The following is a 27040-nucleotide window of genomic DNA, read 5'->3' as shown; positions in this document are numbered from 1 at the left end:
TACCTCAGTCTACGTTGTACTAATCATTAGAAAAAGTAATTGCTCATTAAATTTTTCTCTTCTATTATACTTCTTTATCCCAATCCCATTATATTTCTCCCCCCTAAGAAGAAAGACTTTTGGAAGAAACTGACGGCTCACACTCTTCACACCTGGGAATTCAAACTTCTATACAGTTATCAATACACAATCAGAACAAACAGTCTTTACATCTACTTGGTGCGACTTCTGCAAACATTCACTTAAGAGGACTGTCAAACACAGAACTGTTCCTTTGTGTCTGTGGTTGTTTAAAATTTTTCCAGTATTTTATGACTTCAGAGGATAAGAATCTGGTGAAAATCAGCACAATTATGTTCTTAGAGACAAATACCTAGAAAACCTGTCAGAGAATAAAGGTACCTTAGTAACATCTATGTATAGCTACCATATGCTGGTGAAAACAACTTTAGATCCACAGCATTACTTTCTTCTTGCAGTGAATGGCACTCCAAGTTTGCATATTCAGCATTATCTTTCCCTTCAACTTTGAAATCAACAGCCCAACTCTGTTCTTAGTGTATTTGATTCTACATAAATAGAAGTTTTCCAATATAAAAATTAGTGGAAGACATTCAGAAAGCTATTACTGTTATCATCTTGCTAAGTTTGCATTACACTATTGAAAGATTTCAAGTTAGACAAACTAACCATGAAATAACAACAAACTGAAGGGTAAGAATAGTCATGAAAGAATGGTTCTTGAGAACAAGATCCTGATACTAAACCAAAAACTTTACTGTGGCCTAAATTCTGCTCAAGGACATACTGCAGAGCACAGAACATGAACATAGAAGCAAAGTACTTTTCCTATTACATGAGAGAAAGATTTTGATTCTTACAACTCATTAAGATTGACAGATCAGTTAAGAACTAATTACTATTTGCAGATGTGAACTGATTGTTACCATAAAAATTAAATGACAGTTTTTCCCTAAGTTTAGACAAAGGAATCTTTATGTTTTACCTCCAGACAAATACAAACAAGGTGACTGTTTAACTAAGTGTACTTTAGTTTTAAGTAGTAAACATATTTCCGGAATGAGATTCTAATGCAGATGAAATTTTATTAATTCAAGCTGCTCATCTGTAAGAAGCATTATTGCAAACTACATACTCAGTTGTTTGGCTTTCTTGTGTCTTTTTTGAAGAGTTTTAAACATTTTGCTACTTCTCATTCCAGTTACCATTTCGCTTGAAATATCTGTTACGGGTGATTGAAAGTATAGATTTAAACACACAGACATATTTTCTAGCCGTCATAAGAAACTGGGATTTGGACTTTTAAGGGATAAATTTAAAACTAAACTTTATGTTGATGCTTGGAATTTTCATGACCTTCATTGCGTGTCTTTTGTCAATTGTGATCTTATCCAGTCAAACTGGTCTTTCATAAATGACTAAAATTATCTCCACAGCTACCCTGTTCATTGCTATGTTTTTACTTCTTTCTGATCTTCCATCAGAACGTAAACCACGGACGTCAAAGAACAACTAAAGCAGGACCAATACACAGAGTAAGTCATTTCAGGAATGTGCCAGTCATTCTGACACTAAGGAGGTGCTCAGATGTCAACTATCATATTTACTGGATCATATTTACTTACTACCATGTCAGCCTCTAACTTATCATCCTCCACTAGACAGGAAAGCGGAAATAAACAACACATGTTCAACTTCAGATTTTGCAATGAATTACAATGTGATGATGCTTAAGGAACAAGGATGAGGGGGGACCTTAGAAATTCATGACAAAACTATGTTTAATTCTCACAGTAAACACAATGACAGTGTAAGATCTTAAATATTACCACTATATATATTCAGCAACGCCTAATGATCACTTACAAAGTATATTGCTCAAATTGAGGATTTTTAGTACATTCTGAAACTAGTTATCAATAAAATTCAGCTAAGAATCTTTAACAATAAGGCTATACAGAGAAGACCCAAAAGAGTACCTTGTTGAAGGGAGCCTTGATCTTAGTTTGGCTTTTCATAGTGCTAGTGTTTAAAAACACTAACAGATGGTCTACCCAAAATGTCCTTTAAATTCTTTAACTACACCTAGAGGAATATTATAATAGTTCTGCCAATGAGTAGTAACTAAGAATAACTGTTTTTAAATAAAATTTCAGTTCACAGAATGTTAAACATTCCATGCAATCCAGTTACAAAATCCTCAATTTTGAGCTCATTAGTCAAATTGAAACAGATGATTAATCCAAGGCAAAAATATATGTAATCAAATGTATTTCAACTGTAAAACAAAATAAGTAAGGAACAGCCTAAAAGCTCATGGAAATATTAAGTGTACTGCACACATTATGCTACAAGATGTAATAAGCCAAAATATCACATCCTGCCAAGCAGAGGGAAGGAGTAAGTAAGAAATCAGAAATTAAGCACTGATCCTTGAACATCAATTGAACATTTTCTGAAAGATTATAACAAAATCATTTCCATAAACAGCAAACAAAAGTCTTGCTGCATTCGCCCCTCCAAAACCCCTTAGTATAGTTCATATAGTATGACAATTTCACATACAGTACATCTGTAATCAAAGCGTGGAAGATGTCAAATTGACCATATCAACCACTAATAATTGCTTGTATGATGCTAAATTTTACATTGTTGGATCAGTACAAATTTCTAACGGAGTCTGAAAAGCCCTGAAACAAATTAAAGCAAAAAGCCTTACTAAATGTACTGTACTGTATGTCTCCTCATCAAAGACTACAGATTATTCAACAAAATATGCTATTTTAATCCTCCTTTTTAGGGTTAAGTACAGGGCAGCTGAATTTCCGCTTAATTTTTTTTTTCTTACATGCTTTTAATAGCATGCAATACTTACAGCAAAGCATAACAGCATTTCTTTTCCCCAACCTCAATCAACACCTTCCTTTTCTATGTCACACAGTGTGAATGACTATACTGAACACCTACTTCATTCAGAATCAAAACAAACATCACATTTTCTTGATTTTATTTAGTTTCACAACAAATTTAAGGAAAATGAATGAACCAGATTGGGAATCTTTTTTATGAAGAGGCGCCTTTGATGAACATCGTCTTGGCTGATACATGGATCTTCAAGAAAAAGACTAAGATTTTTTCAAAAGTACATGCTGCAAAATAACCCGAGCATTAATCCACTTTAAAACTGAGGAAATAAACCAAATTTAGCTTTTGAATTTCATCCTCTGTTCTTTGTGACACACATCAACCAGAGCCTTCTCTAATAAAAATGCTTGTGCTACCACAGACGGATAAACCTACAGTAGGAGTTAGTGATGCTGAACACTAATGGGTGCCTTAAGCAAAGGAAGAAATATTAAGATATCATCATGCAAGTTTACTGAACTCACCTGACAGAGGTGTAAAACCATTCTCTAGAAGCAGAGATGCATGCACAAAAGTAAGAACATGACTGCAAGTAACATCTTCAAAATGAAGAAAGCATCCTGGTAAAAATTAAAAGCAAAATTCCCAGGTTCCTCACCTCTCGCTTTGCAAGCAGCACATTAGGAACAATATGAGGCAGGCAGCGTCCCAACATTAGCATTACACTTTTCTCACTGTCTGCAATTCGAGATACCTAGAAAAAAAAGAGTATGTTTACATATTTTTAACTGAAGCACAGGAACAGAAAAAGATCCTTTTTGATTGGTTACTAGTAGAAACTTGTACGCTTGGGCTTGGCAGCTAACTTCAAAAGCATGAATCCACTTAATGAAACTCGAAACTTCCCAGTAATTACACAGCTATAACCAGGTAGCATATTTTAGCTAAAATCCTTTTTTCCTTAAGTTTCATGCTCATAAACTTAACTTTCCACGTAGCTTGATAAGTCTTGAAACAAAACAATTGTTGGTTTAACTGCTGCTATCATACAGAATAAATCTTCTAGTTTACGCCAAGTGGGAAACATACCTCTGATCCCAAACGACTATCTGCTGACATTCGACAGAAAGACAGTAGTGCTTGATGGAAAGCTGGTGACAATTTCCTGAAATATCATCAAAAAGGGAGGGTGAGGGAAAGTAAAGATTAGAAAGGTAACGACTTTCACACTGGTCCAGCCAGCTAGATGAAATAACATTCAACAGCATGTTTTCAGTGAAGCACGCAGTAGAACTGCTTAAAATTATTTTTTGCTTTTCTAGTTAAAACTGGAAATCATAAAACAATAGATGTCCTAATTAACAAGTTACTTTCAGTTCCTAAAAATGTAATATCTTTCAGACTGCTTCACAGACAAAAACAGGACCAAAGCATAAATAAAAGGAAGTTTCAGCAATACAAGAGGAAGCATACTCTTTTGCAAGCTGAAGGAAAAAGTACTGCAAGCAACCAGCAGTTTTTGCTCAATGCTCTGATTCTGTATATTGGATAAAAAAGTTTGAGTGGTCCATCACTTACAAGTTTCAGCATGAAATCCAGACTGAACTGCCACTCTAGAATCTAAATGTTGGCTTCAGATAGATAGCGAAAGCCTGACTTAAGTTACTTAAGTTGTCATCTAATTCCTGATGTTTATCTCTAGAAGTACCACCTCATGGTCATGCACAGAATCAGCAAACACAGTCCGGTTACTCAAAGCCTCAAGTATAAACATAAGACTGATAAGAGTCTCCGAACTACTTTGGCCAAGGAGAATAATTTGGCAGAAATGCTCTCAGGTAACCAGTATTGATCATTACATAGTACAGGCAACTATTGGCAGCAGCATCCTATGCTTTTATCTTCTGTATTTAGATACTAATTTAACTTCTTCATTCACCATCCACTTCAGTAGAGGAGGAGCATTTATCCTCAGGGCAGGGGGCAATTTCTTTCTTATGTGGGAAACCCATCTTTTAATACTTCAGCTCTTAAAACTGCTATTTTGAGAGCTTAAGTGAACAAAAGCCTACATAAATGTGACTGTACATGTATGGACATAAATATTAATACTCAATGGGTTGAAAAATTACTTTATCCATGGGAAATACATATAAATCTTTTCTAACCAATGAAAGAAAAACAAGGAACACCAATGTTGAGAATCTAACTTCTTACTTAAAACTGCTGAATCTAAACCAGAAGGATTTAGATAAATATAGCAGAATAGTCTTCCTCTTCTCTTTCAATTTTAATGAAGTCAGTTTATTTCAATTCAAATCAGCTTAATTTTGAAGAAGAGTTCTCTTAAGAAAAATAATAAAAGATCCAGATGGGAGAGAGTGGTAAAGGACCTTGGTTTAATAATATGCTACCCCCTTACTGCATAAAAGCATCACTGAATGCCATATTTGCAGATGCTACCCTAGCCTTTATTTACACTGGGAGAACTGGAACAAGTGTTGCAAAGCAGTTCCGTAATATCAACAGAATCAAAGCCAACCTTTGTCTTGGCTGTTCATTTTTATCTTGGCACTCCACTGAATGTAAAATTCTTATCCACCTGAAGCCTTAATTAAACACTCAAATTTGGGCCAAGTTCTATCCTCATTTTGCATTGAAAGAAAACCAAGTGTGACAACGTTTCTCTTGAAATTCCCTAGTGGTTAATTAACAGCAAGCTCTGGGCAACATGGATTCCACGAGTCCTCCTGCCTGCATTTACATTCAAGCTTCTCCTTGATGAAATGTAATAGAGCTTCTCCTCACAGAAACAGTGACAAACCCAGGCCTCTTGCATCAAGCCAGTAGAAAGTCTTCTCAAGGACTAACTGACATCAATAACAAAGATGTTCAAATATAAGAAAGCACAATGAAGACAAAATGCAAGCACTACTCTTTTCCCTACGTAACTATGAGAAAAGAGTCAGTTTACTAAAAAATTGACTGCTATGTAAAGAAAGCACCTTGTATTTGCTTCAAATTACCAAACACTTAAAATGAGTTGAATAATATATGCAATGGAGTCTATTTAAACTATTGCTAGTGTTGTCTCCTGCAATCTGTTACAGATGACACTTCTCCAAGGATCCCCATGTCCTCATTTCTGGGCATGTACACACACCTGTTCCTATTGCAGTCACATCAAGCAGGCTCACTTGCTCTCCTATCATCATTTCCCATCTGGTTAAGATTTATGCCAAGAATCCATCCTCCAGCTACAGCAGTAACAGTCTTGTCTCTGAGAACCGAGTCCTAGCTTTTAATGCAGCTTTCTAACACTGAATAAACCGTAGTAATTGTTTTCTGTGAATAACTGCCTTAGACTGAACGAAATACATATGCAGAAGTATCTTGAGATCTGGGGGAGATGCAGTGTTGTTTAAGAAATAATATAATTCTTTCATGAAGTCAGCTGAGAGATACGAGTCTATAAAACACTATCAAATGCAAATAGGCACAAATTTTGTTAATTACATAGCCTCAGTGTTCAGCAAGAATATGAAAGAAATACAAAAATAAATTAAATCCTGAAAATTTAAGTGGAACCACTGAAAAAAACTCAGATAAGTCTCAGCTGAGTTTTACTTTCTTACTAAGCACTAATCAGTTCAATTAGAACAGATGAAATTAGTAGTAACACTGACCTACTATATTCAGAAATTAAATACCTTTCCTGATGCTCCATTCTAAAAAACCTGCTTTCATCTCCCAGGATTAATGTAAGAACTTACAAGACACACAGGATTTGCAAGCAAAGTTTATTATTAGCAAGGGTAGCCACTCTTTTTCTCTTTTTTTGGAGGGGGGTGAGCAGGGGAAGTAATTTTTGGCTTCCATTCATTTTTTTACCTGCACAGAATACCACACATGTACATTTCTGCTTTGTACTACTCTCCTATGCATGCCCTCAGTTGTACGCACTTTACTATCTTGGCGGCCTACAAAACTCCTAATAGTACACAGTTGTTTGTCTTTTACTTATTGAATAAGTTACTTCCCCTCTTCACTATAATGCCTAAAGAGCCTGGATATATTTGAGAAACTATCCCAGCAACACTCAAAAGCACAGACTCATAGTTCACAAGTAATAACATGAACACTTTATTTTAATTAAAAGAATCATAATGAAGACAAGCCTCAAATTCAAATATCAAAAAGGAGAGAGAATATCAGTGGATACTATTTCTGGTTAGAAAAAAATAAATCTTACCCTAGGAGAATAACTATTAGACCTGCATCTCCAGCTGGAAAAAAATAAAATGTTCCCAATCACTCTTCAAGTGGAATAGAAGAGATTTCATTACAAAATTAAAATGTAATGGAGAACACAAATAACCTGTTTTCTCATTCATTTTAATTTTGGCTTTTCATTTTTGACACAAGAATTATGGCAAGATTTAGAAACAAGTAGGAGGTGAAAAGAAGCACTTACAGTTGATGCTAAAAATTGTCTTCCCTAAAAATCAGTAGGAACACTATGCAAAAGTATGAAAGTATCATCAGTGTTAAACAAAGGAATACTAAGCCTTTCATTTATATTCAAAACACAAATGATTTACACCTGTTGCAGGGCTTTGTTAGAAAAACATCTATGCACTTGTTAATTTTTAAAGCATTTCCTTTTAAAACTAATCACTCACCTATTCGGTTTATCAAAGTGCACTGCAGATTTAGTTGATGGAGCACAAGAGGACACTTTCTCTGTGTCTTTACAGGGCATAGAATTTAGCGTATCATCTTTAGAAGTCCTTGTATCATGTTCAGCTGATGAAGAAAGGCTTTTTTCCTCAGTGTTTCCATGTTTACTGTCGTTCTCAGAGCTCTTGATATCCAAGTACCGTCCGTTGTCCTCTGAGACTGCGTGAGGCACTTGCTTTAAGGAAGGATGGGGTTCTACACCATAAACTGTAGACGTGGCAAAGTTTTCATTCTTGAGGAAATCTATTTCACTGGAAAAGTTAAAACCAAGAATGAAGTGTTTCTGTTACCTTTCTGAGAAGGTTGTAGGAACCACAAAACAAGTACAGAAATAAGGACAACATACTGAACAGTTCCTTCTTCAACTCCAGTATATGATCAAGTTGCCTTCTAATAGAACTAATTTATATCAAACAAGCTCTTCACATAAGCACCAGTTCACCAGAGGTCTTCAGTCAACAAACAGTAGGAGGAAAAATGCCGCGTTCAGAACAAGTGATTCAATGCTATAAATGAGTGACAAGAGCTAGCATTATAATGTCTCTGGCTGAACTCTGAGTACTGAAACACGATGTCAAAAGAGAGACACACATCTGGGGTACAAAACTCAAAGTACTATGGAAAGGATTAGTACATAGTATCCCACCTGATTTTGAAAAGGTAAGTGTACAAGTCATTAACATTAAAGTTACTGAAAAATAATGCACTTGCCCTAACATCCAGTCTCCTAAGAGGAGTGGTATCTTATAGTTACAAAATCACGTTTTGACCAAACTTTTAAAGATTTTTTATTGTTGTTTTTCAAGATCTTGTCATTTCTACTAGTCTTGCTTTATAGAAAGAAAAACTGTATTAAGTTAGTAAAAATACAATCTTAAACAGCATTTGCAACCTGTACACAGTGCAGAATTGCAGAGTGAAATATAGCTGACTGAAAAGAGAAACCTACACAAAACATATCAGAACTGATGCTATTTTCAGTTAAGTAAATATAGAAGTTGCACTGAGGGAACAAAGCTAATTCAAAAATTAAACAATGTCGGTAATCAAGAGAAATACTCATTTTGAAGTCTCTTGATTTTTTTTCCCCCAAATCAAATATCACACACTAAAAGGAAAGACTGCTCTACTACAAAGAACTCATAGTAATTTTAAAGGTAAAAACTGTGCTTCTTTTGATATATGTGCTAGAAAAACATTGAAAAGCTATTCCAAAATTTATTAGCGGTTAAGCAGATAGATAAATACATACCTCTCAAGTCTTTGGATTTGTTCCATCAAAGACCATTTCTCATTGTTTAACACACTAATTTGATCTTCTAATTTTTGCACTATTAAACATTGCTAAATACAAGACAGAGACAAAAGAGTTTAGTACAATGAAGTTAAGTAGTGATGCAAAAGTTGAAATTCCTTTTGTACAGCCTCTTACTTCTATTGATTGTGGTGCTGTTTCAAATACCGGAACAGTCCCAAGTATAGGGGTGGCAGCCTCCAACTCATCATCATCTACACCAACCGAAACATCCACCACATCTCTTGCTGTAACATGATGGTTTCCAAAGTCACGATAGAGTTGTAAAAGGTCAGGAGGTTTTGGAATGTTCAATCCCACGTCATCCCACAATTCAAAATCCTTCAAAGGAATAAGAGAAACCAAACCACACAACAGACTTTCTTTTAGCACCTTTTTTCTTCCTCATTTAACTTCGGTCTGCATTCATAGAACAGCAAAAAAAATTCTGTCCAAGCTGCACTGAGGTAATAAGGGCTCATTTTGTATCCTAAAGTGGTTTTACCCTAAAGACAGTTCTACTGATAGGGCTATCATTTTGTTCCCATCTCATTCACAAGTATAATCTTCCAGAAGAAGACAGTCAAATAACTGGACACAACTGATACACAGAGTGTGTATTTTCAGCAAAATCTGGATACAACTGTATTAAATATACACTGATGAATACAATAATACAGCCTTCTATCTCTACCTGTTGCTACTCAACCTTGTTTTGTCCACTGATGCACAGCCTGCTTTCAATGGCGCTGCTTGAGCAAGAGCTGGACCTGATGAATTGCAGAGGTGCCTTCCAACCTCAACCTTTGATTTTATGATATTAAGTAAGTGTTTGGAAACTGGCTTCCTAAATGTATAAGCTGAATAGTGAAATATAATTTGAGATAGTTAGCATCACCTTCTTTAGTTTCCTTTACAGAAGGCAGACATTCTCATCTCCTTTCGACAAACTTTGAGAATGTACTTCTCAAATGGCTGTTTTCCCAAGCCATGCTTTTTATGTGAAAATGCTAACATTTAACTCTTAGAATACTCATTGTAACATCACTTAAGCTCACCTGAGCTCATGAAAAGATCAAAATAAGAAACATTCACATTTAATTTAAAAAAAACCAAAACCTTACCTGATCATGGTTTTCATCTGAAAATGTTATTGATGTAAGCTTGTAACTATTCTTCAATAAAAATTCATTAACTAGGAAGTTTAGAGCTCTTTTCTCAAGAGGTCTGATTGGCTCCTGGAAAAATAAAGAAAACAATAAACTGCATCTTTGGTTCATCTCGCTGCCAGCTACTGAAGGATATCTGTATTAAGGCCCATGCAAAGCTCAGTTTTTGCCAGCCACCTACCTGAATTTCAGGACTTGATTTATAATTTTTTCGTTCCTGCAAAGGAACTTCATTTTCTGGGGAAGAAAAAAAAAAAAAAGTAACTAAATTTTACTCTTTCAACCAGGCTGAGCTCAGCTACTTCTACATTGTTCAAAGTAGAGGCTTAAGAAAAGGTTTATGTACACCACCTGCAGCCTGAGTCAGGTTGGCTCGGAGGGCCTGTATGGTCTCCTTGGCTTTCCGTAGTTCAAACTCCAGGACTGGACAGGGATTTGGATTAAACACACACAGGCATCCAACCAAGGCAAGGGAAACAAAAAATAAAATATAAAAAGCAAGGATGGGTATGAAAAAAAATATACAGTTCGTATTCAACAGAAAGCATGCAGTCTTCATGGAACTTATGAACACATGCAGCAGAGTTGGTCTGAAAGCAAACTGGTGAATATTTTCCATCGTTTCAGTGAGATTAATTTGCTAAACCAAAATTTCAAGCAGTCTGACAAGGACTCGCTGTAGGCAGCTTTGTTTTTATTTGGCTGCTTGTTTTTAATTTTGCATTACTGGAAAAAGTTTGTTACTTCTTCACTTATGGTCAGCTGGTACTGTCAAACATTTTAATTTCTAAGGGGTGGGGGACTACAAGGGCAATCAAAGATCAGATATAAATAAAGCACACACATGTTGGTGGCAGTGTTAGCTGTCTGCATGGAGCAAAGCTGAAACCCTAATGGTAATGTACTGCCCCACTGAGACTACTGAATGTTTTTTATTTGAAAATAAATTTATATACTGAAATTACTGAAATATTTATAAACTGAAATACACTACTTTTAGTGGCAGAATTTGAAGCTTACTAAAATGAATNCTTTTCTTGTTTTACTATGTGTTTTCAGGATTATAATAGAAGTAATTAAGACTTAAAATTCCATTGAATACATCTAAGAGATGCAAAATTCAAAAAAGAAAAAGCAAAATCTGCAGCTCCCAAAAATGTCCAGCCAGGAGTGCTTTGCTTGCACTGCAATGTCACACATTTTAAGCCACATGTTTACAGTTTTGTCAAATTTTAACATCTTGTACTTTGCAAAACATACAGTAAACGTCTTGAGAGTCATTTATGGCTCCCATAAAGAATGAACTTAGTAATGAACTAGGTGAGAGAAGCATAAAACAGCTACTGTACCAAAATGCTAGAATATTCAAAATGGATGCCTAACATTACTTCATCTTGACTCCAAATCAAAGCTAAAAATATTGTAGTTGTTTTTAATAAGAATATATTCATAAGACTTTGAATCATTGCCTGGAAGTAATTTAACATGGCATTTTGAAATATTTGCAGAGGACAGCACAGTGCAGAAGTACTAAATAAGCTCCTGCCTGTAGGAAATGCTACTGAAGGCTACAAAATCTGGTTTCCTTTTTGGAACACCTCACTAAGAACTTTTTGATCAATTACGTGCATGGAAAAAAAGATTCACTCAGTTTGCATTTTTCCATAAAAACTGAAGGAGTAACTACAGTACACCACACTTGCTACATGAAAGGAACTTGTTTGATGCACAGAATTTTACTGCAGCGATATAAAAGCACAAGTGAGGATATGATGAATAAAATATGCAAAATCTCTAGTATTCAGCAATGCTGATCTGCAAATACTTCTGTGCAACAAAGTTAGGAAATGCTCTCGTAGTGAAGCATCTGATCGTTTTATGGCTTCCTTGCATTCACAGTTAAGATTCTAAGTTGAAAGCTGCTTGTTTTTCAGTTTTTGGAAATTGGAATGAATTCAAATTGACTAATTTTTCTGATGGAAACAACTCTTAACGTTTTATTCTCTGAAAGTATTATCAATGACCAGAACAGTTGCAGATCAGGAGTGCCCTGCACTAGAATGATAGAAATTTAAAACGACAACAAAAAAAGTTAGAAAACCAACATAAACTAGAATAACTCAGGTATCTCATCAAGGAAAATAGGAATCAGACATGACTGAAGGTATAGAAAGCCAAAAAAACAAAATCATGTCAGACAAACCCATGTCAGACGGCAAGAATTACTTCTTTAGTAAAGTCTGATGGTGCTGAAAATTCTTAGAAGCCATTAGGACTTCACCCAGTCAACCTTTTAAGAAGATTACTCTGCTGCATGTTTCTCGGTATACAGTGGAAGATTCTGAACATACCATATTTGTGAAGAACTCACTTCACAGCCTGTCACAACAGCCACAAAATTCTGCTACAAACAATACACTCATAATTGTACCTCATTTCTCGTCTTAGGAATGACAATTATAATTGTCACTATACAAACCATAGTGCATCTGGAAGACACAAATTCAGCTTTTTTTTGAAGAAGTTTGTTCCTAGGTTTTAGGAAATTTTCCCAAATATTTACAATGCAACTTTAATCGAGTTTTGTATTATGATTAGTAGTTCTTTATTTTAGAAACTATGCTGAAATGCAACATTTTGCCAAAATATACAAAGATTTTTAATGCGTACACTAATGAAACCAACATTGGAAATCCCCATTTGTTAATGATCTGATTTTCTTTGTAACCATTTGCCAACTACTGGCTTTTAAAATATATCACCCGTTCTCTCTCTCCCCCTTCTCCCCGTCCCCTAATGTTTACCTACCTTAGAAAGTTTAACCTTTCAATAACATTGATAAAGTCGGCTGAATATTAACTTAATGCTTGACTGAATTCATATCATGTACAACACATGATAGTACTTAGTGAATGGAGCTGAACTCCCTGAGAATGATGTACAGAATAGTTCTGTGACAGCTAGGAAAGTGAAGAATTAAGCTAACTCTCTATTAGGAAGGCACAGAGCTACACAGTTGTGTAATCTTCCTAGAAGAAGAGTGCATTCTGAATTTAAGGGGCTCTATTGCTTTTTCTTTGTAAAGAACTCACATCATTACACCTACCATCTGCGGGGAAAAAACATTTACTGAGCCTTATTTAAAAGACTTGAGTCTTCCAAGAAAGCAATTAAGGATTAGAACAATTCAGCACTTCTGTTTTTATGCAGTTACTCAGATACACCTTAAAAAAAGAAGTGCATATATGAAATGCGAAGCCCATCTGCACAGCTTAGAAATTTTAAAATGAGGCTTTTTCAAGGTTCTCATTATATTCATCCACATATTTTAATGACTTCAGAAGTTACTGAACCACAGACCAAGAAGTTAGTTATAAGAAGCAACTTGTGATTTAGGATACTGAACAATGAGATGTAAATGAACAGCACTCTTGCCGGTCAAAGACAAGTAAGTTGAAAAGTAAACATTTTCAGCATGTATTTCTACTTACATGACAATAACTAATTTTATTATCACTGAAAGAACAGTATCACATTTCTAAAACGAGCAGATTATCAGAACAGTAGGTGACAATGATAGGTTGGCAATACTAAATATTTTAAAATACAGAGAGTTTTTAGGTCACAAACATACCTGTGCAATCAATTTAAGATGCGGCAGAAGATTCAGTTCTTAGATTGAATGTCAGATGACCTATTTACACTGAATACTGCAGGTATATGACTTCAACTAGGTTTTCCATTCTCATGAAAACAAGTATTTGGAGAAGGTTCCCCAAGCCTCATAAATCCTTCAGTACTGGCCTTATCTTTGTACCAAGTGGTTCAGTGCTTAATAGTCTTACAGAGCAAGTTGTTTCATCTAGTACACTGTAAGCACCATTGATACTTTCTGCTGTTGTTAAAACTTTGTGGATTATGAATGCATTATCCAGTTTGTTACACAGTGCTCTACACTTATATTAAGATCCAGTAGATGTCAGGCAGATAAGGAAGAAAATAGATATTTTCTACTACTATTAGTTCTGTAATGTTTATCCGCATCCTGACTGGCTTCTGTGAATCACATCTGTTCAGACACATTGATGACAGTATTACAAATGAGAGTCACTAAACATCCTTTGATGAGATTTCCCAAGAGTTCATGCCAACTCTACCAAACATTTTCACTTCTGGGCTTTTTAATGTCAGATGGAATGAGCTGGACCAACAGAACTGAAATACTGAAATCCACTTAAACAGTAACCCTTCTATTTATTTCCAAGATTTTTTGGACTGCCATAAGGAGAAATCTGTCAGCCAACTCTACTACCACCGGTAAGAGCAAAACTAGAAACATGATGGTTTTGGATGATCCACATGAACATTTTTTTTTTCATTTGGCTTTTCCAATGTAAAAGAAGTATTTGAAACTGGATACATAATAACTTCATTTTAAAAGTACTTCCGACTCAGGATTCATTACTGAATGACACGCATTTATTTTTTCCATCCTTCATTTGACATTTGCTAGGAAACAGATAATAGAAATCATGGATTCCATCCAAACGGTTAAAAAAAAACCTGAAGATAACAGTGTCACAAATGTACTTTAATAAAGAAACTATTCTAATCTAACTCTGAGAATTATCAAAAGAATATGTGACTATCAAATCGCAGCCTGCAGCTTTTGCCATAGATTATAGCTTTAACGCCTACGTATCAATGCTCTTTGCTGAGGAAAAAAAATAGATGGTAAGAAGCAGGGTAGACCTACATTTCAAAGCACATTTGCAGCTAAGGTTGACTTCAAAAGCAGAAGTTAATTAGCCAGTTTTTGTTCAAAGAAGGAACTAAGTCTATAAAGGTATTGCAAACTCTACTGAAATGCTTTTTGTGAGCATACTGAAGACTTTGCAGTTTTCTGAATGGACATCCATGCAACAGTTTACTGCTTGGATAGATGATTTGATACAGAATTGATGAAAGACATTTTAAGTGATCACAACTGAACTAGAAATATGATGTTTTGGAAAACTTCAAGACTGTACAAGCAACCAGAAATCTTATCTAGTCTTGCTTTGATACTTACATTGCTTTCAGCAACTTGATGAAAAACCTCTCTAAAGAGCACAGGCACGTAATTTAAGTATTCTGACAAATAATTTACTTATCTATTACATGACAATAATCAATTACTATACTGTAGTCTTCCAAAATCTTTGCTTTAGGAAACGATTCATTACATTAAATATTTCATTTTAGGATGTATTCATTTCATACTGTAAACAATCAATATTTTGTCATTCCTGTTCCACCAGAAGATAAATGATTCTGCTATATTTCAGTTCTGTCCAGTTCTTACTTTCCATAATCCAATTCAATGAGAAAACACAGCTCCAAGCTAAGATCAAGCTAGCTCTCTCAATAGTAGTACTGTCAAGAAAGATTGCCCAGATATAGAAAAAAATCCTGTTGAGATAATGAAAATTTAAAAACTCTAAAAAATACATGCTTTTGCATTGTATTCCAGAACATGATACTGAAATATCTGCATTTATTACATACAGTTACAGGCCAGAATATCAAAGTATCGAATATGGTTCGCATTCATGTATTTCGCCATGATAGAGCATGGTGATTTGAAGCAGAGATAGCAGTATGGAGCAGAAGCAAGGCAGCTTCCATCACTTTAGGGTTCATAACGATAAGCAATGTGAACAAAGGTCACAGCATAGACAAATTCCAGGTGCTTATGATACTGTGAATGGTACTATTTCAGTGGAAATAAACTGAGCAGCAAGTTCTACTGAGATTTTAGGGTTTTCTCTAGACAAGCTGATAATAGCTAAACAACTAAACTCAGGGAAAAAAATGGATGATAGCAACATGGCTCACAGGCCAAAGAAGATTATAGTAATAATTTCAAACATGAAAGAAAGGCAGTTTCTGCCTTCTGTAACTGGAAATTCTGAAAGTAGAAATTCTAAAGTGAGAACTACAAGAAGTGAGAAGCCCTATCACAAGAAAATTTTATGCTATCTATAAATCAAATGGGAAGAAAAGTGCTGCAGTTAAGATTTGTATCAAGGATGACTTGTGGAACTGAAAAACCCAAAATTCACTATGGGTTTGGCAATGCATATTTGATCTACACATAAGCTATATTTAACCAGACGTTTCACTGCAAATATTCACATCAGAAAGCTGCTACCTATGCAGCAGCCACAGACTGCTACACAGACTGATTTAGGAAGCTTTTCAACTATATGCTAGCAGCCAATAGGCAGTATCAAAATACTGCCCCATTGTCTGAAAATGGTCCCAGTTTTCAAGTATATTCCTTACTTAAGTCATAGAGATTTACAGTTACAATATTGACAGTCATTCAGTACAAAGACTGAAATCTAATGCATCATTAAGAGACTAGATAAACCATCACAGTGAAGTCTTGGTAACTTTGGCAATATTTAAATATGTTGCTGCTAGAAACAACAAGCCAAGTGGTAAAGTTGGCAATATGTGATTCCAAAATCATACAAACTTACCTGCCACTCTTTCATCCGTTTCCCTGTTGCCATCGTCAGAGTATCTTGCAAAATCTAAGGAATCAAGAGTACTGATGCTTCCAGCGCGATCTTAAGAGAGAAGAAAGAACCAAAAACAAAAAAAAAAAGAACAAAAAAACAACTTAAGTCTTGAAGAGTTGACTGCTTTAATAAGTCAAAGCATCTCATTTCCAAAACTATTAGTAAAAGGTGAACTGTGCTGCATGACCGGAACTTCATGACATTTTCCACAAAGTCTGTCTCAAGACAAATTTCCCTTTTCCACTTGTAAAAGACAGCATTTCTGCCCTCACCACAGTGCAGCAGGATCAGCATACAGTAGCTCCTTCCCTTTTCCACAAGGACTAGAGACTTTGCTTGGATGTAAATGAGTAAACAGTAAGAAATAAATAGATTCAAACCACTCTGTAGCAAGTTGCAAGCAGTTCTGTTCCCCTTTGTGGTATTTTAAAATACAGCCAAATGATGTATTAACTCTCAACTCTATCAATTAAATTCAGTACATATCCACTCAAAAGAACTTTAACTATGGACTGTGTTATGGGGAAAATAAAGCAAGTAACCAGCAAAATGCTTCAATCTTGCCTCTAACTTTTCCTTTTAATCTCCCCCTTCTTTCATTAGAAAAAATGTGCTCAAATAGCAACAGAACCCAAAATAAGTAAAATACATTCATAATTTGCACGTTCCATTGTGTCAAGTACTTTAAATCGCACCCCTCCATTCAAAATTCATCTCGATGTAGCTCTCCTGAAATAATTTTAATTACATTAGAACTGTTGTCACTTGAGGAAAGAACAAATTCCACTTGGCTGTCAAAGAAAAATGAAAAAGCAACTGCCAGCAGGAACAGAAGCAATTTCATCACTTGTCAGTCACATTCTGTCATGACTAACACCATGGAAAACATTTAACATGAAAAAGAAGTAATTCTACACTGTGTCAAAAATTAAAGAATCTATTAATGTTTGGGGTTTTTTTCAAGCATTTAAACCTTTCACTGACATGTAAGGCCTTGTGATACCCTCTGTACTCAAAAACAAGCACTAGAAGGAAATCAGAACATCTGGATATAGACTGTTTTGCTTACTTGCAAAACTTTACAGAGAAGTTTCCTAGCTCAAGCAGAATTACACAGCACCAAACTGAAGTGCCTGACAAATATGCATATATATATATATATACATATATATACACATATACATACACAAACATCACAATTAGAAGTGATTACGCTCAAAAGAAAACATGAACTTTGAGTGCATGGCATGAAAAGTCTTCAAATCTGATATTTCAGAATGCCTAATGCTGTTCTGTAAATAATGTTCCAATTCATTTCATTTGAGACTTAGATAAAATTGGATTCAAGGCTCAAGTTAAACAAAGGAACAGCATAAAGATTCCAATGACAAAAATGGTATTTGAGATAGGTGACCCAGTCTTACATATGCCATTACTGCAGAAAATGCACAGCATTATTTTCTATGCCTCTTAAGCAGCAGGTAACATCAGAGAAACAACTCCCAAACTTCCAGGCAGCCAACCACATAATAATTATCAACTCATCCACAGCTGTACACAGAAACATGTTTTCCATCCCAAAGCTCAAAAAAGAAACCCAGCAATGAAACACAAACCTATCTGCCAAAACAGCAACCAGAAATTAAAAGAAGAAAAATCCATCTTGCAATCTAAGTCTGAATCAAGATTTACACAACAGAAACCTTTTAAGATTGTACCAGCTGCTGTAAATCCAACAATTCCCAGCCAGCAAATACGCATCAGTTTTACGTGATAAAAGGTCCTTACAGAAATAAACCCTGCATTTTGAAGGTTTTAACATCCAGAAGGAGCCTTAAGCATCACATTTCTGTACACACTGCAATTTTTAAGTTTGAAATTTGTACATTCATTATTTAAACTTGCCCTCACCATCTGATGCTCTCCTTACATATGAGTTGGTAGATATACAACTTGTCTCTCAAACAGGTAAATTAAACTTGGTCTGCGTGCTTCAACAATGTGGAACTAATGGAGTCTATCTGAAGATTTACAGTGAAAACCATCTTTTTATCTATCACTGTGGTGGAACCTGAGTTCAGACTGAGAAAGGTGTAGCACATGCAAGCAAACACTGAAGGAAAAACACCGTAGCAGTATACACACACAGACTGAACACCATCTTCTCAGTTCAGTGTCTCTCTAAGCGATATATATTGCAGATGTAGGGAAACATAGGTGAGGTGCTGGCATAGGCTGCCTAGAAAGGTTGCGGATGCCCTATCCCTGGATGCGTTCAAGGCCAGGTTGAATGGGACCCTGGGTAGCCTGGTCTAGTATTAAATGTGGAGGTTGGTGTCCCTGCCTGTAGAGGGAGGGCTGGAGATTCATAATCCTTGAGCCCCCTTCCAACCTGGGCTATACTGTGATTCCGGGAAATTAATGCTTCTGCAATGCAACTCCAACGAAATGCTTAGCTTGAATAATGTAACAAGGTTTCTATTACTACTTCGCTACAGTACACCACCTTTATAATATATGGTGTGGCTTTAATAGCAGTTCCTGCTACACTGGTGAGAGGCCACCAGTGCTGAAGCACTTGGGCTGACACGCCTTGTGGCCAAATAGGCTACAAAGGCAACAGCAAGTCATCCAAGCTGAGGTTAATGGCCCTGCCAAGTGCCAGCTATAGAGAAAGCTTAGTCACCAGAGGCTTCGCAGGGCCATAGCTCCCCAGAGAAGGTGCTTCAAGCAGCAGGTAACTCGCTTCTGCCACACCCTGGAAAGATGGCCTCCCACCGCAGGTGAGGCAAGAACGAAGTGGCAGATCTTCCTTCTTCTGCTCATACTGCGAAGCCACCAATGCCACATGAACCCTGCCTATGCTGACAGCTTCTGCCCAGGGGCACAGATGCCACTGAGCTAAAGAGAAAGTGGGCAGCAAGAGGACCCCTTCTTTCCACAGCAGCACCAGTAACCACTCTCTTCCTGGTACTGGGACTATGAAATGAATTTTGGAGTTATTTTACATGTTCAAATTGCTAAAGAAAAAGGACCAAGTCCAACACAAATATAAATAGTAGGTTTGAACAGCAAAGAGGTATTTCAGATAGAGGCTGAGCCATCAGCCTGCAAGATCACCTGGGATAACAAAGTGGAAGGAGACAGCTAACTAGACAGCCAAGGAAGGTGAGGGCTTGCAATCATGCAGCATCAACAGCAAAGTGCTGGAGGCTGCCTAATGCTAAACAACAACATGCCTGCCCCACTGCTTCACCTACTTGAAATGTAACTGTGCAGGAAACTGCTGTCTCACTTCCTCCCACTTTCTTTCCAAGTGGCCATCAGCGGAAGCCTATCTCCAAAGACTAACACCAGCCCCCAGGAAATTATGGAATAACATTTTACAGCCTGATTGTGTGTGCTTCAATAAAGGATACATCCACACAGAAAGAAACAGACTGAAAACAGCACTTCCCTGCAGGCAACACATGGCATCAGGGCTGCTGGAAGGAGAAGAATTAGGATAGGAAGAGCTGTGCTGAGCTCATGCAGCTCCAGTGAGAACTATGTTCTGAGTGGATAAGGAAAAAAGCACCAATTTATTTCTTTAGTTAATGTCTTTTTAATAATAAAGAAAAATGTTAGGCTTATATTATTTGACAAGGATAGTAACGGCAGAACCTTGCTGGGAGAAAGCATGCTGTGGCTGACCTCTCATTCTGCTTTAACAAAAACTGAAGAAACAAAGTAGTAGGAAACCATTCTGCTGTTATAGTAACATTTAATGGCCTGGGCTGAAAAGGACAATGATCATCTAGTTTCAACCCCCCTGCTATGTACTGGGTCACCAACCATCAGACCAGGCTGCCCAGAGCCACATCCAGCCTGGCCTTGAATGCTCCAGGGATGGGGCAGCCACAACCTCCTTGGGCAACCTGTTCCAGAGCATCACCGCCCTTTGAGTGAAAAACACGCTCCTAATATCTAACCTAAACCTCATCTCAGTTTAAAACCACTATGTCCTATCCACCTCATAAACAGCTGTTCCCCCTCCTGTTCATACGCTCCCTTCAAATATTGGAAGGCTGCAATGAGGTCTCCCCAGAGCCTTCTCTTCTACAAGCTAAACAATCCCAGTTCCCTCAACCTTTCCTCTTAGGAGAGCTGCTCCAGCCCTTTGATCATCTTAATGGCCCTCCTCTGGACATGTTCCTAGAGCTCCATGTCCTTCCTGTACTGGGGGCCCCCAGCCTGGATGCAGGATTCCAGATGGGGACTCACAAGAGCTGAGGGGGACAGTCACCTCCCTTTCCCTGCTGGCCACTCTTTTAATGCAGCCCAGAACTTAGAGACTTCTTGCTAACAGCTTGTGTGTGGATTTTCCATTTGTTTCTCTGTCATTCTGAATCAAAACAGTAGCCAGTAATGCCCTACAAGTGATTAGTTAAAACAAAAAAAACCATTGTCAGTTCCATGTTTCAGAACGTCAAAACAGTGCAGTAAGCGTTGACAAGTGGGTATGAAGAACTCTATGAAGTGCAACATTGCAAGGTAGCGAGAGAGAGCCATAGGTATGCAAGCAAGATAGATAAGGATTTGACTTTTCAGATCTCCTCCTAATGAAATGCCACAAAATAGACTGGGATTCTAAGATGGAGCTTGAGCAAGTCTGGGGCATTTGGAAAGGGATTAAGAAAAATCAGAAAGCTAAGAACCACATTTGACACTTGATCGAAGTTAAGAAATGTTCTTCAATCCATTACATTTGTGAAGTTTAAAATCAGGTCCATCACCACGTTTTGCTCCTTGACTTATTTGTTGAGATACTGCCTCATTCCAGAGGAAAATAACTTTGATTCCCTTTTTATTCCCAGAGTTGTTACTTGCGATGCAGGCAGATTCTACATGACAGCTTCCGCTCCCCAGGCACATTCACCACTTCCTTTTTGTGCAAGGTGAGTTTAACTTTCTAAAGGAGGAAAATGTAAAACAAGCAAACAACAAAAAAAGCCCAAACTCAAAAAAGTGGTAGTGCCTTCCAGTGACATATATAACAAGGAAAAGAATAACGGAATCATACAATGCATGGAGTAGGAAGGGATCTTAAATATATTTTGTTAGCACCACCTCATCTAGTTCCATGCAACCCCAAAAAGATTAAGTTTCATTCATGCTGATGATTAAAACAGTTTATTTCCATCTGTTTATCTAAAGGGATGCCAGCAAAGACTGCATTAAACACAGTTTTAAAGTACACGAATTAAGCAGGAATAAGTTGCTGTCTTATGTGTAGAGGTATTTCTTAAACCCCCTAAAAACAAACTATATTGATGAAAAGGCTCAAGAAAAAAGAGAAAAAAAACAACAAAGGATCCACTACTTTTCACACATGCAAAAAAGCCCAACAACCCAGAAATAAAAACAAAACAGAAAAACAACAATCCTGGAAGATATTAAATGTAACTGTTAATAAAGTTTTACTTGTCATTTATTGTAGCCTTACTAAGCAGGAATACAGCCTAGAAACGCATCAGAGACCTGAAAAAAACATTATGGAATACTGTAAATTCTACTGGACACCAGGAAATATTTATACAGAGAATTCTGAATATTTAAGCGTGCAGAGATCCAGAAGCTTGTCTTCTAAAAGCACCGACATATTTATCATTTATTTCAGGTCAAAGTGCTCCGACATTGGCATTAGAAGTATTGTACAAGCAACCTGATCCACCAGAAGTAATTTATTTGACAACAACAAACTCTCATCGCTAAATTAAATTTTAATGACTTTGGATTTCAGGTTTAACGAGGCCTCCTTGACATTAGAACTCTAAGTTGCATTTCTCTGCAGCTATGGCTTAAAAAGTTACCCTTCATTCTTGAAGTGATCGTAGAAAATAAGCTTTGCAGAAATAAAAGAGGAGAGTATAATAGGGAATTGTTCATGTTTGATATTCCTATGAATTAAAAAGCTGATTATTCAACCAACAGACGTGCTTCACCTTGAAATGTAACGTGTTAACATATATATAACAGTAAATTAGACTCCGGATTTTATTAACTACCATACAAAGTAAGCAGTTGGAAATTACAGATGACAAAACTATGCAATGGCAGCTATACTTGAACTCAAGGAAAAAAAAAAACAACAATATAAGTTACTCTCAGATGTATGAGAAACAATATACTAAAAAAAAAAAGTACTCTTTATTGGAGTGAATTTCAACCTACAACCCACAGACTATCATCAAGACGTGCTTTGAAATTAGTAAGGGCGTGATTCTATGCAATTTTAACAGCTTATCCAGATGAGTCGTGCTATTGTTCTAAGTAAACTCTCCCTCCTCCCAACATATACGTGCAACCTTCCTTGCACGGAGGAACCTCCGAAGTCAAACTCCACACCCAAAGAAAAATTAGGTCATAGGAGAGCACGGTTGTTTTTTTTTTCCTGTCGTTGTTTATTTGTTTCTTAGGGGTTTGCAAATCAAAGACATTGGAAAAACACTTTGCTTTCATCTCGAAAAGAAGCTGTACTCTAGGAAATGTCATACTGCTGCTTGCTATTAAACTTAGGATATCCGAAGTAATTTTTAAGTAGAAAAATACAAGCACACCAGCAAGTACTCCCGTAACATATGTGTATGTTTGGTGGCCCTGCCAGGCAGAGGGGTTGGAACTACATGATCCTTGAGGTCCCTTCCAACCCGGGTCATTCTGTGATTCTGTAACATATCCTAACTGATGAGCTTCATTAGAAGTTACTTGGATCTGCTGCTTCTATCCTTTTTTCCCTGTGCTATACGTACAATACAAGTCCGACCTAAGAAAATTCAAGTGTACGAATACACATTTTGGATCTGTTTCTGTTGTTTCTAAAGAAGCCAGCAGACTAAGCATATCACCCACCTTAAGTATTCACAACCTAGACTAAACTAGCCACAACAGTCATGAAACGGATTTCTTGTTTTCTTCTAAACACACCAGATTACAAAAACATGTCCTTGAATAATTTGCATCTTCAGCCGTCCCGCACAACAACACAGGCAGATGGGAGCAGAAGCTGAAGAACTTGGAGACAAAGCCCATCTGGGACAAGGAATAGATTTCTTCCTTTATTATTTCCCTGTGTTTAAACTCCACACCAGCACCCAAATGCAAATACATCTAAGTGAATAAACCAACTGGCAAGAGGGATTAGCATTCACAGATGTGGAAACAGAGACCTGAATGGTTTCATTGCAGGATTTTCTACATTAAAGAATCAGACATCATTAACACTTCAAAACACAACTATCAGTTCACATCTTATATTTAAGGCTGCATTATGGAGCAAATGAAATAGATTGCGTAATATATTGTGCAATAGAAATGAATACATTAGTTGAGCTATTTAATTCTCCCTAAGTGATACAGCAACTTTTTTTTTACTGTAAGCCCTACTAGATTTCATAATACAAACGTGGAGCAACATTACTGTGAAAAGTCTTAACTAGATGCTGCATTTAAAAGTTCTGACACATTTCATCTTGTTCCAAAGCTCAGCACTGCTGGATCACTCAGCAACGCAAACCAGATCCATGGCAGCAGATACATCATCCAGCATAAAACCCAAGGAAGAAACAGAATTAATGGCCAAGTTTTTAAAATCTATTTGAACTTGCAGAACCATAAAGCAGATTCACATGTTCCACACTGCTATACTAACTCTGATATGAAAATGGGACCCTGTAAGTCATGTATCCCATTGAGCACTGAGCTGCCTGCACCCAGCCTATGAGCTTCGTTTTGCTCCTGTAAGCATTTCTTCTGCCCTCTCCCAGACACTCTTGTTAAATGAGACCTAATGAATTTTCTAAGTTGCCATGTGCTGGAAGGAAGTTTTCAGACAATCATCACATTAAATGGAAAGTAAATTAAGTACAGCTAATAGAATTAAATTAACTTTCTGCTACCAGAGCTATTAATTTACAAGACACCAAGAATTTTTGACAGGTGTTCAGATCATAGTACTCCATACAAGGAAATCCAAACCGATTTGAAACCTCCTTCATATCACTAATGAGCTAAGAAAACTTGTAGAAGATATGTAAGGGTAAAAACCCTAAAAACTACTTGGAAATAAAATTAGTCTATGCTTCCTGACCAATTTAAATAGCCACTATATGTAACAAGTACTTTGCTAGATACATTACAATAGTCCCATGGTGGAAATACAGCAGAAGCTCATGAGAAGGAAGAAATACAAGTGGAAAATAACAGAACTAAAACATTCACAAGTGATTTGGGTTAAGAGAGACACAGGTGCACCCAAGCTGACCACATGAAGAGCCATACTGACAACAAATGCACTGCTTCAGTGGGTAGCTTAGTGCACAAACTTAGCAGAACCCAAATAATTTGAGTCTCAAGGAATTGAGCTGGTCCTGTTACAAGCCATTTTTGAGCACTGCTGCAGCAGAGATCCAGACAAGATGGTTCGCTGGGGAAAACACCAAACCCAGCATGGCTCCCTATGGTGTGCTTGAGCTACCAGAGCTTCCCAAAACAAGAGCTAAGGGAGGAGCATGGCACAGGGGCACTTCTTTCAGCGCCAGACCCCAGCTGGCTTCAGCAGAAATTAGAAAGCATCAAAAGAATTGAGTAAACTCCATATGCTCAGCTGCAGTGCTGCCTGGCCTCAAGCATATCAATCAGGATGCATTACAAGGATTTTGCCATTCTCCATAGTAACCCAGATTCCTGTTATATTCTCTGGTATCAAGCAAAACTATCTTACATCAATTCAGCCCAGAGAAAAACCAAGACTAAGGCTGGATCTCATAATTGCGTAGAAACACCTGGATGGAAAATGCAAAGACAACAGGGGCTCTTCTCAGTGGCAACCAATGCCAGGAGCAGAAGCAAAGGATACACCTAAACACAGGAGGTGACTCCAAACATCAGCAATCATTTTCTTACTGTCAGGGTGACTGAGCACTGACACAGGTTGCACAGAGGTTGTGGACTCTCCTTCCTTCAAGGTATTCAATAGTTGTCTGTCAAATGAGAACATTTGCCAGTCCTCCCCCTGCCCCACCAACATCAAACCTACATGAAAAGCCACTTACTACATAACTAAGAATTTCTTATGCTTTCAGTTTTTATGTAATAGTACTTCCCTCAATTCAAAAGCAAAGTTTTCAGTTGCATCACCATCATGCAGCAGTACACTGCAGGAAGGGAGGAAGTAAACTGACTGTCCCCTATGGTGAACAGAGGGGAAGAGACTTCAGCATTTCTCAAAAGCTTTTTCCTCTTAAATAGTTCAAGATCTTGTCCAACAAACTCAGCATACATTTATATCATGTCTCAGGTATGTGTGTTGTAATTAAAAGGCCTGAAAGCTTAACTGAAATGTTTAGCTTATGTGAGAATGGCATCCAATGCAGCTTATCAAACCTGCATCCTCACAACCTATCTGAAAAACAAATACGAGTCATGCATTTAATGTATATAGTTGCAAGATAGAACACAACAGGATAAGACTTAAGGATATCTCAACCTACTGATAGGAAAGACACTTCTGATGTTATATTTATATATGGAACTATTCTGAATATGTCAGAATATGTTAGAAATCTTAGTTTAGTTTGAAAGCAAAGAATTTCCTGAAAAATAAAAAATACATTTTTTCCCCATATTTTCATTGATTCCATGTTTACAAAATACAATAGTTACAACATTTAAATTGATCACTATGGACTTTGCATACAAGCCAGTTTCCGATACCCTTGATACCACTACCTAATTAATCATGGCTTGCCTGCAAACACTAGACCAATCTTTTTAATATCAGGCAATGAATTTTGTATAGATTTCTAGCACACTCTCAATGGAATAGAATTTACAAATGATATCTTCTACCACAAAACCGTTAATTCTCAGAGGAAGAGAAACTACAAGAAACTCCATATACTTTACAAAGAACTGAAATTACACGCAGGGAAGCTTAAGAAGCTTCCAAAAGCTGCTCTCAAACACAAAGCCCTCGCTAATCTTCTTGCCTTCTCCCTTCTCTCCACAAAATAAGAACTGGTAGGAAGGAGCACTCACTGCTTCAGTGCAAAGTTTGATCATTTTGCTGCAGCTTTCAAGCAAGGCACGGTTGAACTGGTGCATAACTGAATTAACTACAGCACCAGTTTATGTTCACAGGTTCACTTCTGCTCTCCCCGCACAGAACATTAGCAGCAGTTCTGGCACAGGAACAGAACAGAAAGCCCAGAATCATGCAGCTATACTCCCCAGAGGGTATCTGTAAAAAAAACTAAGAGAAGAATACTGCAAGGTAAAGTATAATCTGAGCGTAAGGAACACTTGCTACTTGGTCATAATATGATACAAACCTGCCCCTGCTT

The 27040-nt window shown here is 36.9% G+C and overlaps 1 protein-coding gene across 8 annotated transcripts in view; it reads right to left on the bottom strand.

Annotated features, from left to right (window-relative positions):
- RELCH (RAB11 binding and LisH domain, coiled-coil and HEAT repeat containing) overlaps positions 1-27040 on the bottom strand; it is a 70133-nt gene that overhangs the window by 37787 nt on the left and 5306 nt on the right. For 6 of the 8 annotated variants that reach the window (XR_001553245.2, XM_015854518.2, XM_015854513.2 and 3 more), the window contains exons 2-10: positions 16617-16706; positions 10441-10512; positions 10271-10326; positions 10045-10158; positions 9059-9262; positions 8879-8970; positions 7569-7877; positions 3976-4051; positions 3545-3640 (exon numbers count right to left, since the gene is read on the bottom strand). Coding sequence is in view for 7 of the 8 variants with exons in the window: in XM_015854518.2 (XP_015710004.1) it covers positions 3545-3640; positions 3976-4051; positions 7569-7877; positions 8879-8970; positions 9059-9262; positions 10045-10158; positions 10271-10326; positions 10441-10512; positions 16617-16706 (1109 nt within the window). In the remaining variant the exon portion in view is untranslated. The remainder of the gene's footprint in view (positions 1-3544; positions 3641-3975; positions 4052-7568; positions 7878-8878; positions 8971-9058; positions 9263-10044; positions 10159-10270; positions 10327-10440; positions 10513-16616; positions 16707-27040) is intronic. The other 2 variants (XM_015854517.2, XM_015854519.2) reach the window with 1 other exon arrangement.

This window comes from Coturnix japonica, chromosome 2 (genome assembly GCF_001577835.2).
Source record: "Coturnix japonica isolate 7356 chromosome 2, Coturnix japonica 2.1, whole genome shotgun sequence".
Classification (NCBI taxonomy): Eukaryota; Metazoa; Chordata; class Aves; order Galliformes; family Phasianidae; genus Coturnix; species Coturnix japonica.
Note: the sequence above shows the minus strand (reverse complement) of the source record. Positions and strands in the feature narration are given on the sequence as shown.